Source organism: Carassius carassius, chromosome 38 (assembly GCF_963082965.1).
Source record: "Carassius carassius chromosome 38, fCarCar2.1, whole genome shotgun sequence".
Classification (NCBI taxonomy): domain Eukaryota; kingdom Metazoa; phylum Chordata; class Actinopteri; order Cypriniformes; family Cyprinidae; genus Carassius; species Carassius carassius.
The window spans coordinates 18,768,482-18,782,411 of record NC_081792.1 but is presented as its reverse complement, the minus strand read 5'-3'; the positions used below and the strand labels follow the sequence as shown (position 1 = coordinate 18,782,411).

The 13,930-nt window shown below is 37.1% G+C and overlaps 1 protein-coding gene across 2 annotated transcripts; it reads left to right on the top strand.

Moving 5' to 3' along the window:
• Window positions 1-11,049: 11,049 nt before the first annotated feature.
• On the top strand, window positions 11,050-12,805 carry LOC132119475 (transcription factor SOX-11-like). 2 transcript variants are annotated; one of them, XM_059529490.1, is made up of 2 exons: window positions 11,050-11,253; window positions 11,641-12,805. In XM_059529490.1, exon 2 carries the CDS (start codon window positions 11,693-11,695, stop codon window positions 12,800-12,802), a length of 1,110 nt encoding a protein of 369 aa, XP_059385473.1. In that variant the 5' UTR covers window positions 11,050-11,253; window positions 11,641-11,692; the 3' UTR covers window positions 12,803-12,805. The 2 variants fall into 2 exon arrangements, with proteins under 2 accessions (XP_059385473.1, XP_059385472.1); XM_059529489.1 differs by having other exon boundaries at window positions 11,050-11,282.
• Window positions 12,806-13,930: the final 1,125 nt, after the last annotated feature.

The following is a 13,930-nucleotide window of genomic DNA, read 5'->3' as shown; positions in this document are numbered from 1 at the left end:
CACCCAGGATTGAAAATGTTGTAATCATGTCATTCCAAACCTATATGACTATACACAGATATAGATGTATGTATGTATGTACTGTATATATGGTCACTGTGATTTTGCCAAGTAAGACATGTTCCTGGATCAACATCTTTTGTTGATCCTGGATCAACATTACTGTTCAAAAATATAGACTTGACCCAATTCCTACCCCAAAACCTAACCTACCCATAATTTATTCCTAAAATCAGTGTGAAATGATAGGTGATTAACAATGGTTTAGAAGCACCTAACCCTGATCGTAATCCTAAAACAGATATTTCCTGAAAAGTTATCCCTCAATTCTGATTGGTTGATTGGAATGTTGTTCCAGGATCAACAAGGATGTTGATCTAGGGCCATGTTGTACTTGGTGAAATCACGCTCACCTGTATACACACACACACACACACACACACACATACACAGCAATCACACTGGTTAAACAAACCAGACTTTGGGGATCAAATGTGCTCGGTCATGGTTCAGATCGCCTAGTGTAAGTAGTACACCCTTACTTTACTCTGTGGAAAATAAAATAAGATACTTAAGCTCCTTTCACCCTGCACGTTTGTCCCGGAAAATTGAACATTGAATTTGCCTTCTGTGTGAACGCAAACACGTCCTTGGATTGATTCAAGGTTCGATCCCAGGTTAGGGACCTAGTAACATTGCCAGGTTCAGTCCCAGAATGAGTTCTGTGTGAACAAATGCCAAAACCAATGTTGTAAAGGGTGTGTCGTAGTGATGACGCACGTTATAATGAGACTCTTTTACCGGGTGTTTGCGGTAAAGGTAGATCAACGTTCGCAACAAAAAAATATGTGCAAACTGTAATGAAGCAGAGATCGGGTAGTTCCTCACTATCCGCGCTAAAGCTGAGATTGTCGCCAGCTTAAGTGAAAGTTAATGTGCCTGGTGTTTTCGACTCGTACATTACACGTCACATCCTGATGTCATGTGTCATTACAGGACGTTTTCGAGTTGTGTGTGAACGCACGCGCATATTCCAGTAAATCACTGGCAGTCTGGGAAAACTAATCTGGGAACATTTGCCGTGACACATTACCCGTGTATTATCCATAATCTCAGTGTGAAAGGGGCTTTAGAGAAATGTCTCAGTTGTCTTTGTCTTTACATTGGAAGTCAATGGGATTGAATGTTGTTTGGTTCCCAACATAGTTCCAAATATATTATATCCACATTTACTTTCAGCCGAATAAGTTTGGAACGGCATGAGGGTGAATGATGACAGAATTTAAAATTTTGGATGAACTATCGCTTGAAGTTTTAATTCACACCAAGCTACATTTTGTACTTTTCCATCATTAAAATTGGGTGGCACATCAAATGCTTTCAGTATAAGCACTGATAAATAATTAATGCTCTGTTTCCAAGAAAACAATAGGGGGAATAGCTAATTCCTCTGGAGGGGTACCCACACTTAACATAGTCTCCCATGAGACCAAACAGATGTTTACAATGGTGGCATCAAAGAGCCATCCCAGCGCATGCCAGCCAGCTCTGAAGATGTCACGGCTGTCAGTTGTCAGAACTGTCCACTTTAGTTTGTTGCTTGACGGTTCTGAACTCATTAATGAGCTCAAATGAGCTGATTCCAGGAGATGCAGAAAGGCGGTCTGTTTTCTAACGGGACAAACGCTGCTAGTTAATCCCTTGCCATTCTTTTTGTATGCATGTGTTTCAAGATAACTGTGAGTAAATATGTGCTCTAGACAGTGGTCCACACTTTCATCATTTTGTTTCTTGGCCCAACGTAGCGCATCATATTGACAGAAATTGATGATCATAACAAAGTGCCAAGCATGAGTCTACAGTGCATAAAGCCTAAGCCTGCACAGCATGGAAGCAATGATAATACACTATTTTTTGTCTTGCTCTAATGGTTGTAAAAATATGCATGCAGAGGAACAGTGCCTAAACTTGGCCATCAGAAAAAGGGATGAAGGATTAGACATGGCCATTTTGTATCTATTCCTGCCTCCTCTCCCAGTCGCCTGCCCCCTTCATTCCCCTGCAAATTAGCATTATACCCATGAAATTAAAATGCAGTTCCCTGGAGATAGCCATTGAGATTAGGGTGTATACTGCAGGTATTTAGAGATACACATGTCAAGGCAAGTCAAATTAATTTCATGATCGCAGACGATTTGAAAGGATTTCATACCACTCTGTCTGACACTTATATTGTATTTACATTAATTGGGTTTTCCATGTCTGAGGGACTAATAAATCACTGTTCAATAGACCACTCATCTAATAATTCCTGTACACCTGTCATTAAATTTAGTAGGTTAAGCGTGTGTTTGCTTTCAGTGTGGGAGTCCAGGTTTCTGAAATCTAAAAAAAAAAAAAGCTCTCTAAAATTTTTTAGAATCTGAACACTCACAAGATGCTCAAAATATTTAAGAGTTATGAAATAGTTTCATTCCATACCACAAAATTTGAGAATTTGAAGACTTTCTCCCAAATTCTAACTGGTGAGTTAAGCAAGAGAGCTATTCCTGAATAGATCAGTGTTTTTGGACAAATCAGTTGATTCCGTGTTTCACTGAAAGTTGAATGACTTGCTGTCATGAATGAATCTGTGTTTTTGAATCAGTCGATTCACTGACTCATTCATAAAGTGAATCGTTAAGCAAATCACCCAATGGTTGCAAAAACAGCATTTGAAAAGAGTATAGCGAGTCCAAATTCACAATATGTATAAAAATAGGCGAAAATGACCCAGATAACTTAATACTTCTGGATTCAAGTGCTTCTGGATTTTTTTTTTTTTTTTGAAAACATGCTAAAACTTTTTTACATTGTTACGGCATAGGTTTAGGGACGGGACTGTATATCTGTATATCTGTGCAATGTAAGACATGCTGTCTGTCTGCTCCAGGTCTATGGCTCCTTTCGGAGAAGTCAGTGTAAGAAAAGCCCCAGAGCCAGGACTGTGTCTTGTATTTAAACGGCTGTAAATTGCCTCTCTTTCCCCCCGCGACTGCCATTTACCATGCAATGGTGTCTGATGGGGGAGACTGTGATTTTGCTGTCAGGGCTGTCAAGGCTGGAGGATGGTGCTGGATTTTAATGTGCTAAGATACAGATGAACCCAGAGGAACTGAAAAATGAAAGGCACCTGTCCAGAATAAATGAGAGGAAGGAACTAGGCACTGTGCATGTTTAAATTAGATTAGCGTTTAAATATATAGCAAAACATTTTTTATGGATTGTATGTACTGTATAACCCCATAAATAAACTAATTTCATCCTTTTCATTATGAGAAAAAATGTTGCAGGTTAAATACAACTTACTCTCTACTGACAGCATCTGAGGTATGTTGTTGAAAACCACACACACACACACATGATGCATTAGGACTTGCGTTTACTGACCTAATAAACTTTTTTTTTATTCAAGCAAAATGGCACCGAGCCCACTCATGGTTTAAATCTTACTGATATAGATGTAGTACCTCAAAGTTATGATGTTACTGACCATTTCCTTGTATCATGCATGTTGCTTATTACTAATATTAACTATATGGCTCCACATTATCATCCGTGGAGATTGTTTTGTTTCAGCCACCAAAGACAGATTCACAAATAACCTGTTTTGATTTTATCTCAACTGCTATTTGTACCTATAAACACATATGAATTAGACGAAATGACTAGCAATATGGGCACTATCTTCTCTACAATGACATGCCTCAGATGTTGTCAGTAGAGTCTAAGTTTTATCTGCAATAATAAATACAGTCTAATTAATGTTTTAAGCACTGTATGTGGTTAAATTTATGAGACCGCCTGTCATAATTAAGTGAAAACACAAATATTTTTGGAATCTCTCAAAAACTTGGTTAAAACTATTTTTTTTTATTGTCATTTACAACAATTAAATAAGCTTTATTCACACATAATAATAATAATAATAATAATAATAATAATAATAATAATAATAATACTTGATAAGTGTTCCTGTAGCTCAATTGGTAGAGCGTTCGATTCCTGGGAACACATGATAAGTAAAAATTGTTAGCCTGAATGTACTGTAAGTCACTTTGGATAAAAGCGTCTGCTAAGTGCATAAATGTATTTCATTTAAAAAAAATAAAAAAGGTTTTGTTGATGGCATTGTTTTTCTACAGTCTATTTTGTTATAGACTGTAATTGGGAATCTGAACTAAAAAAATGAATGAAGTGCTTTACTATTTTTTCTGTCTTTCTTCTAAAACACTAAACTAAAAAACTTCAAGGATCACAACAATAATTATATTTTAGAATTACAGAAACATAAAAAAATATTTTGGTAATCACCAAAACTAGTTAGTTTAGGGCAGCTGTGGCCAAAACCTTAGATTCCTTGGTATATATATATATATATATATATATATATATATATATATATATAATTAAATGTTTAAATATTTTTTGAAAGAAATAAAATATGGAAAATAAAAAATTAAATATTCTGTATTGTTCATTGGATTCATGAAGAAAGTCTTAAAACTCATTGAGTCATTGATCATGATGTTGTTTGTGAAGGAAACAATAATAGGTGCAGAATTCTCTGTAAAAATAAGTATGCAACTCTCCTTATGTGTTGCACTCACACACAAAATTGTAATGATTAAACTATGACATCAGATTCATTCATTTTTACTGTTAAGTTGTTAAAAGGTTGTACACTATAGCACTGCCTACTGCATTAAAATAGATACAGTTCAGCAGAATACAAACTGAAGGACAAGAGAAAAAGCAGCTTTCTGATCGCAGCTTTCCAAATGCTATCCCATAATTCAATGCTCAGCATTTACAAGCTGCGCCAGAGGCTGTGGCATGGAAGAGTCAAATGAAACATAAAGAAGCAGATGTCACACATCAGCAGTAAGGGTGCAGGCTGGGAACTGTGGGGTGGCTTAGTTGGCTTTTTGGAGAGAGATCAAGAGCGTGAGGCAGTACAGGTGCAGAGGGTCCCACAGGGCAGAGAGGGACCTCTAACGTTTCAGGCAGGAGGTAATTAGTATAGGCAGGAGGATTTTTACCTCCAGTATTCACTGCATCATCGTAGCTGATGGGAAGGCTGAATGACATCGCCAAACCTAGCTAAACAGAGGAGACAACATGATAGCACAACAAACAAAAATATAACTCAGAAAGAACTGTCCACTGACAGTGCAGTTTATTGCCATGCTGTATAAGCTGGTTTTGCTCCCAAGTCACTAGGATTTATGGAAAATTTAATTACTATGAAAATGTCCATTAAAATGTCCATTCCATAAGAATAAATAAAAAAAATAAAAAAATAAAAATAAAAACCAATGAAAATGTGCATGTCAATAACATTTTATAAAAACTTTGCTGAAAATGACAAGAAAAATAAATGTGCAAGATATTATCAGTGCATTGACTAACTGAAATCTAGAAAGAATATTATTGTTTCAATAAATTTAATAAAGTATATTGTTACATATTTCTTTCTGCTTTTTTCTTTACATTCTAGAAAATCTAATATTACAGCCTGCATTTGCACAAAGTTAAGCAAAACTTGAACTAGAGACATGCTTGTAAAACTTTGCAAGTCTGTAACCTTGACAAAGTCATGTAGCGGATAAGCTCTTATCATAACAACAACGCAATGAAAAACTAAAGCAAAAATAATTCACAAATTTCATCTGTAATCTTCTTTAGACTTATAACTGCATGTGATAGTCCAACAAGAAAACTTTTTTCTGTACATTTACTAGAATGTATGTGTCTTTTGAGGCGTAAGAGACTCTCTTATCCTTCGTCTAAGATTGTCTGCCAGGGACCAGGCAGATTTATTAATAAGGCTTGGAAAAAGATGCAACCTCATTTACTCTCTGCTTATAACCTTGGGAATTGCAGTTTACTATAGTAGTGATTGAAATAATGATGAAGAGCCCATTAAGAAAGGAGAGATGCTTTAGGATGCTGCCACAGAAACAATGAAAGATTATAGTCTTTCACAAAGTCTAATTCAATAAAAGTACAGCTTGTATCCCGCAGTATGTTGCTCATCTGGAACAGATCGTTCCTAAGGAAAAACAAATTTCCTGCTGAAATTATACAGATTCTTTTCATTGGCTATGAACAGAGAGATGTCATGGAGTTGAGCTCAAAAGAAAATTTATTGGCCATGATAAACATTTTTCTCTGTGGTGAATCGGTGAATGACATCAGTCCATAATAATAATCTTCAAATCCTGTCTGCTGCTTTGATTAACTTGTTTCCATTATGTTTACTCCCTGAGAAAATTAAATTTGTCTTGAAAATCTATCAAAAGAAGAAAATGGGACTAAAAATATAAGCACAAAAGATGTGGAGGTTCAGTGCCTGAGGCCCAGACAGAGGAGGATAAAAAATGTAAGTGTTATGCTCATAATGATAGAGTTATGGAGTTTACATCATAGAAGAACAGCATGTACCCTGTCCTGCCCTTCACTTCAAAACCCTGTTTCTATTGTTTGCCCTCGTCTGACAATCTCAAAGCCAGGCTTTTGATTTGTTAAGGGACACTATGTAAACTCTACATATTAATATTCCTTTCACCTGCTATTGAACTCCATTTTCTTCTTGGTTAATAAAATGACCATGGTTCATAGATGGAGATATGTATGTAGCAGTAGGAGGATTTGGGGATTAAGTTATCACCCAAAGAAATACTGCCCCTCAAAAATATGGAATCATCTATGGTGGACACTATCAAAGTATTCTACAACAATATATTTTATACATCCTTTTTATTATTTAAGTTCAATAATTTTATACACTATACAGTGTTTTGAAGCAACATTTATACAATGGAGATTATTGTTAATAAAAGTAAAGTTTGCATATTTGCAATGCATATTTAATATAAGCATCTGCTAAATCTGTCTGACTATATTGCTGACTAAACATCAGCTCTAAACTAAGCTCCAACACATCATTAAACCCATGTCTACTGAAGAATTATGAGCTTGGAGCACAAAAAAAAATATTATAATAAAAACTAGCTCTAATAAAATCTAATTTGATTACATTAATACATTCAAAAGTAAATACTTGTACACTCTACTTTTATTCAGCTATCTGTGGAGTTACACAGTTTTGCTATTGGTGCATATTAGTTGTTTGCATGTGTTTCTTATAATAGACCTTAAGAATAACACTAGTAGACTACTAAGAAACCCCCTCTCTCATGAATAAGGAAACGGTAATTTTGGGCTGTGATGTTTGAAAGTTCATGGGGGAGACTTGATTCTCTAAAGTGCTCAGATGCAACCTTTTAAGGCCCTGACCTGTCACTGCCAATATACACGGTCCGGGTCCCCTTTATTTATCTATCGCCCCACTTTAGTCACTGACCCCTGAGGAGATGCTTGACCCTCAGAATCCTGGCCTGTGATTGGACAGAACAAGGGTAGCAGTAGTAGAGCGAGGCTCTTCCTGTTGATCTTTTATGTTGAGTGGGTGGCTAATTCTTATAAAATTCAAAGCAGCATAGGAGTGATCATCTCCATCACCGATATCTTAACAACAACATATGTCTGTAGACTGAACAAGTCTTACTGAGCTTCCAAAGCTACAAGCTGTTGATTAATGTTTTTATTCACCATCTGGTGATGTAAACATAACACTGTTACACCATAATGGAACTACATCAACAACAGCTATTTCATAAAGAGAGTTATCAAAGCAGCTTAGAAAGGTACATGATTTGAGAACTGTTTGAATGCATCACAGATTACGACTGTTTAATCATTCTCTAAACTAGATGAGGAACTGATGTATGTGTTTGGTTGTATGATATAACAGTGTGATTTGATTTGATTTGGGTTTTGGGGCAATCAGGAATATTCATCTTTTCTCCTCTGGGGAGATTAGATTTATACACTTCGCACTAATCTGTCATCTCTATTCGAGTTCAGACTGAGTTTCTATTCTCAGAAATGAATGACCCAGGGGAGCAGGGGAACAGTCTTAAACGGGTTAGGGGTTGTCGTCTGGGAGAGTAGGAGTTCACATTCATTTCTCTTGCTTCCGTCTGACAAAGGTCAAAGGTTACCAGCACAGGAAAAGGAAAAGGGTTAGACAGGCTAAAATCTCAGATGTGTGCCTTCCAGTGCAAGCAAGGTTGCAAAACTTAATCTCTCAAGACCCAAAACAAACACAGACAAAAACAAACACACACCCCTCTGCAGGACCATGGAGAAGGACACTTGTGTCAGTAGTGATCATCTATAAAGATTGGACATTAAACACACAAAATACTCTAAAAAGAGCCCATATTCGAGTTGTAGAAGTACCATTAATGTCATTAAAAAACATTCATAATTAATAATCACCTGAGCAATCCAAAGAAATATAACACCGAAAATGTTTTTCCTGAAACACCAAAACTAAAATAAAGTTTGTTTAAAACATAAAAACATAACAAATTTTTAATTATAACATTTCACTTTTTTCCAAATTAATGCGGCCTTGGTGAGCCTTCTTTCAAAAATTTTACAGACCCCAAAACTTTTTAACTTGTATGGAATTAAATTATAATTTGACAATATTAGGAAAAATACAGAATATCTTTAACAAATGATATATCATGGTTCTGAGGTGCAAGACAAAATTGTAAAGTTCTTCAAGAGATACACATGTGAGAGACAAGCATGTTATTGTTTCTACTCAACCATTTCACACATCACCTGTCAGCGTGGCTGATAGATTAAGCAAAATGACCTTCCCGAAAACAAAGAATGTAAAAGCGGGTTATAAGGTGGTCCAGCATCTCTTCCATGTTCATTCAGCACTGCAGTGGTATCACTACTCCTACTTATTCAGACACTAGAGCAGCAGTGAGATCAGGCAGCGCCCTCCTCCCTCTGCCCAATAATCCCTGAAAGATGATCTATCTGTGTCCCGCTCTAACACTCCCTGCTCACACAGGATGGGTGCAGAAGAGGGGGAAGCCCTGTTCTTATCAGCCAGACAGACACCAATCCTGCTCAGGGGGTCCAATCCTCCCTTTTCTGCCCGGTTTGTAATTAGATGATGTGTCTAGGTCTGGCAAGGGATTTGGCCGGGGCCTGAACTAGGTCGATGGGTGATAGTGTTGTTGTCTTTTTCGTTTAACACCCCAGCCCCTGCTCTCGAGGGTCAGGCTAATATAAGTTTTATTTGTCAAACAAATATGTCTGACAAGCATGACATGGCCCAGATTATTACCTTAAGTGCTGGAGGACATATTTATGCTGTTAAGAGGTCTCAGTGGAGTGATGCTCACTATGAACATGATATAATAACAAACTTGTAATTGGGCTAGATTTTTTGCTGATTCAGAGAACAAGAAAACCTGGCCTGGACACCTTTATCAGAATTACATGAGTCAACTGATGCATGACTATATGGGAATCTATAATTGGGCAGACAAGATTTTGGACAGTTGCCCATTATATGTTAATAGTCAGAGAAATGCAAGCTTGCACTTCAGCCCTCATGTTCTGACGACTGCCCTTCATTGATTACTAAATGTATATTACCATTATTGGCACTTTAGTGACAGTCTGCTTTAATTAACTGTTTTGGGGCACTTCAGTGTGTATCGATGCAATGGTGTATTGATGCAGTGACGCTGACCATATGGATCGGCTGACATATTTCACTGAAGCATTAGTGGCTGTATCTATTCAGATGATGATAACTCATTCTAATCATCAGTTTCATCAAGATGTAATGATGTCATGCCAGGATAGTTGCAGATTCTTTCAGATCTTCTCATTTAATGTTCATATTCTAAAGGCAAGCATATTAGATGTTCTGTATTCCCCATGCTCCTTCGTTAACATTTTACTTTACAAAAGAAATTGATGTGTAAAGCCACTAGAAAAAGATAGTGCTCACTGCATCAATGTACAAGATTAAGAAAAATATAGATTGCAGCTAATTTCTCTCTTTGTCCATGCCAATTCAGCAATCAGTCCATCACAAGTATCTAATTCAGGATATTTTAGTGATGGTACATGTTTATTTTCATGAAATAAAAAAGGGTGGTTTCCTTGTCATGTCCTACAGTGTAACATGCTATAATCTACTGTAACATGAACAGTTCCAATTAGGCATGAAACTATATTACAATTCTTAAGACACTAATTATTTAATGACAAATAAATGGAACAATTTAAAATGGACATTCATTTTCATTTCTATTTTGATTGACAAAAGACAAAGAGTGCCAAAGGAAATCTCCACATAAATAAAATAAAATAATGTATAATAAACTATATATATACAGTATATATATATATATATATATATATATATATATATATATATATATATATATATATAATACATAAAAAAATAAAATAGAGAAATAAGCAGGCATAATTAAATATACAATATACTGGCTGCTACACAGTATATTTACTATCACAAAAAAGATTACATTTCTTAACTATATATTTTGCTTAAAATAAAAAAAGTAGTAATAATAATGTAAAAATAGCCCAAAAATAAAAAAGAGGTGAAAAAGATTTATTTACAGAATTTAAAATAGATTACATTTACTCACACAAGCTCAAAAACATTTAACCTAGAATTTTCTTTTTTTTTAATTAATTCTTTTAAATTAAAAATACACAAATACAAATTCCAAAATTGAACACATGCCTAGTGTGCTAGTTCTGAAAATGGAGAACTACATCACAAATTCATGAATACATGTTACATGTGCCAGACTGCCTTGAAGCATTCTCCTAATTTAAGATTTGGCTTGTAGCATTTAACACTTCCTCAGTTAGCATCTTTCTCTCTCTCTCTTTCCATCCGATGCACTGTAGCTGTGCCTCACTGCATGGAAACTTTCACCCCCCTATCCTTGACACTAACACACCCACATGCACACAAACACACACACCACGACTGAGTGGTGGGTGGAAGGGGAGGAGACTGTGTCTGTAAGGTTGAGCTGTTTACAGTGTGGGTTTATAAAACAGCAGACAAGGGGGGGCATCCCTACAAAGAGGGAGCCGGGAGGAGAAACGGCAGACGAGGATAGGAAGAGTGACTGAGAGGATAGAGAGCATCTGAGAGAGAGGGTTCGCATGCAGGACCGTGAATAAACAGCAGGCAGGCTTTGGAGTGCTTTTTTTTTACTTCCACCACAACTGCTACAGCTGAGGAGATGCTTATGTGATGAAAGCAATTGATTGTGCATAGTAAGCAAGAAGTTTTCTTCCTTTGTACTGTAAGTACTAAACTGTAATATATATATATATATATATATATATATATATATATATATATATATATGAATATTTTAGTAATATTTAAAAAGTTGTGTATGTACATCTATCTTTCTATCTATCTATCTATCTATCTATCTATCTATCTATCTATCTATCTATCTATCTATCTATCTATCTATCTATCTATCTATCTATCTATCTATCGCATGTTTAAATGGCTACATTTAAAGACATGTTATTATCCATTTAAAAGAAATTTACATTTGGAAACAGTTGTATTGGAAAAATTAAAGTTTGTATTTAACAGATGAATGAGTTTATAAGAGGTCACTGAAGAAATTTCTTTATTTATTTCAGGATAAAGAGCAGGAATTCATAAATTGCTGCATCTTAGAGTGTCTCATTATGGATGACTCTAGGGAACTTACTGAATAGATCTCAGCACTGCATCATGGTTCAGCAAAGGACCCACAAATACTCGTCGGTCATGGATGGCAATTCTACCAGAGAGGTCTTCGTGGGACTGGCGGCAGAGGATGATACTGAGGTGTTTGGACATGTACCTCCTAACAAAGACCCCAACTGGTGCAAAACTCCAACTGGGCACATCAAGAGACCAATGAACGCTTTTATGGTCTGGTCCCAGATTGAGAGACGGAAGATCATGGAGCAGTGGCCTGACATGCACAATGCTGAGATTTCAAAGCGCCTTGGAAAGCGCTGGAAATTACTGCCTGATTATGAGAAGATACCCTTCATCAAAGAGGCTGAAAGGTTGCGTCTAAAGCACATGGCTGACTATCCTGACTACAAGTACCGGCCCAGAAAGAAGAGCAAGGGTTCCACTCCAGTGAAACTTGGAGAGAAGTTGCCTATGAAATCCAGAAAGTCCCATTCAGGAAGATCTATTGGGCTGTCCTGCAAAGGGCTAAAGATCAAACCCGCTTCTACCAAGCCTAAAATTAACTCTAATGGCAATAAATATAAGAGCTACAGCGAGAGCATGAGTGATGACGACATGATGGATGTAAACATAGAAAGTCCAGTGACTCTGCAAGATGATCACAACCAGTCAAGTAACTTTGTCCTTCACCAGCAGGCTACCATTCCCTCTGAGGACCAGCAACCAGTTCCTGAGCTCAGAGTGAAAGTGCCCATCTCTCAAACCAGCAGCATCCAGAGTCTCTCCACGGACAAAGAGTGCCAGGCACTTCCGGAGTGCACAACGAGCGAGCCACGAGGGTTGACGTCTGGAAGATCCTCCACTCCAACCTCAACCAGCTCCTCCTCTTTGGTGTCATCAGCTTGTTCGGATGAGGAATTAGACGAGGAACTCTTGCATATCATTTCTAACAGTATGCCTATGGACAGCTCCGCTCTGGACAAGGACTTTGAAGCATTTCATGCTAACTCAGGATCCCATTTTGACTTCCCAGATTACTGCACTCCAGAGGTGAATGAAATGATTTCTGGGGACTTGCTTGTGCCCAGCATCTCAGACCTAGTGTTCACTTACTAAAGTTGAGCCTGCATGGCTGCCAATTTGAAAATATTTTGTCCATGTTTTACTTGGACAATTCCTTTTTCCATGTGTTTATCTTCTCACTGAATTCCATAAGTGCTACTGCTTTCCTTTCCAAGCATGTCACATCTTGTTAGTTTAGCTAACAGACACACAGGGCTTTGCAGAGCTGTTCAGGACAGTAAGACTTTCCGATTTTGTTTAGCTCTACAGAGGCAACTGGATATAGTGCTTAGACACATGGAAATCATTTTACCAGCTGTCTAGATAAATGTCTTAAACTAATCGCTAAGTGCCTGATGGGCATCAGTTAGAGGCAAGGATTTTATCAATTTAAAGGGAAAATTCACCTAAAAAAGAAAATGCTGTCATCATTTACTCATCTACACGAATTACTTTCTTCACAAAATACAAAAGAACATACTTTGAAGAATGTGTCAGCTGTTTTTGTCTATGTCAACCACTGACATTCATTCTTCAAAATATCTTCTTTTGTGGTCTACAGAAGCCAGAATGCCATGAGTGTGAGGACATGATGATCATTTTCATTTTTTTTTTGGGGGGATGAACAAGCCCTTTATTATACAGCACTGTTATTTTCATCACTGCTCATAAAATTAACTCTTAATCATGATTCATTCAAATGTGATTTTCCCCAGAAGTTTCAATATAGAGGTCTGCTGACAGATTTGGTGCATTCATATTCTGAAACAAAAATGATGAAAAGGTCATTTATTATAACCTCCAGCACTTAAAGGTAAAGCATCAGTAACCTTGCAGAGGAAATCACTGCAGACACATAATTCATATCTTATTTTTTAATTAGGTAATAGCACTTTCATCACCTTGCCGTTGCCGCAGACGTTAAGACACATGTAATTTAAAAGCAGCTCTGCATCTGCCCTGCATGCAGGTGTGTGTGTGTCAATGTGTGCCTGAACTGTTTGGACTGTGGACAAAAGGGGGTTAAGGTTAGGGTTTGGGGGTTGGGATTGATTCTTTCAGGGAACTGTGCATCTGTCCATGCAGCCAGCAGCTTTTATGCAGGGGTCAGACTCTGTGCTTACCGAGCGTCTGCCGGGGTGGGGAGGCGTGCGAGGGGGGGCTCCCACACCGATTTGCTAA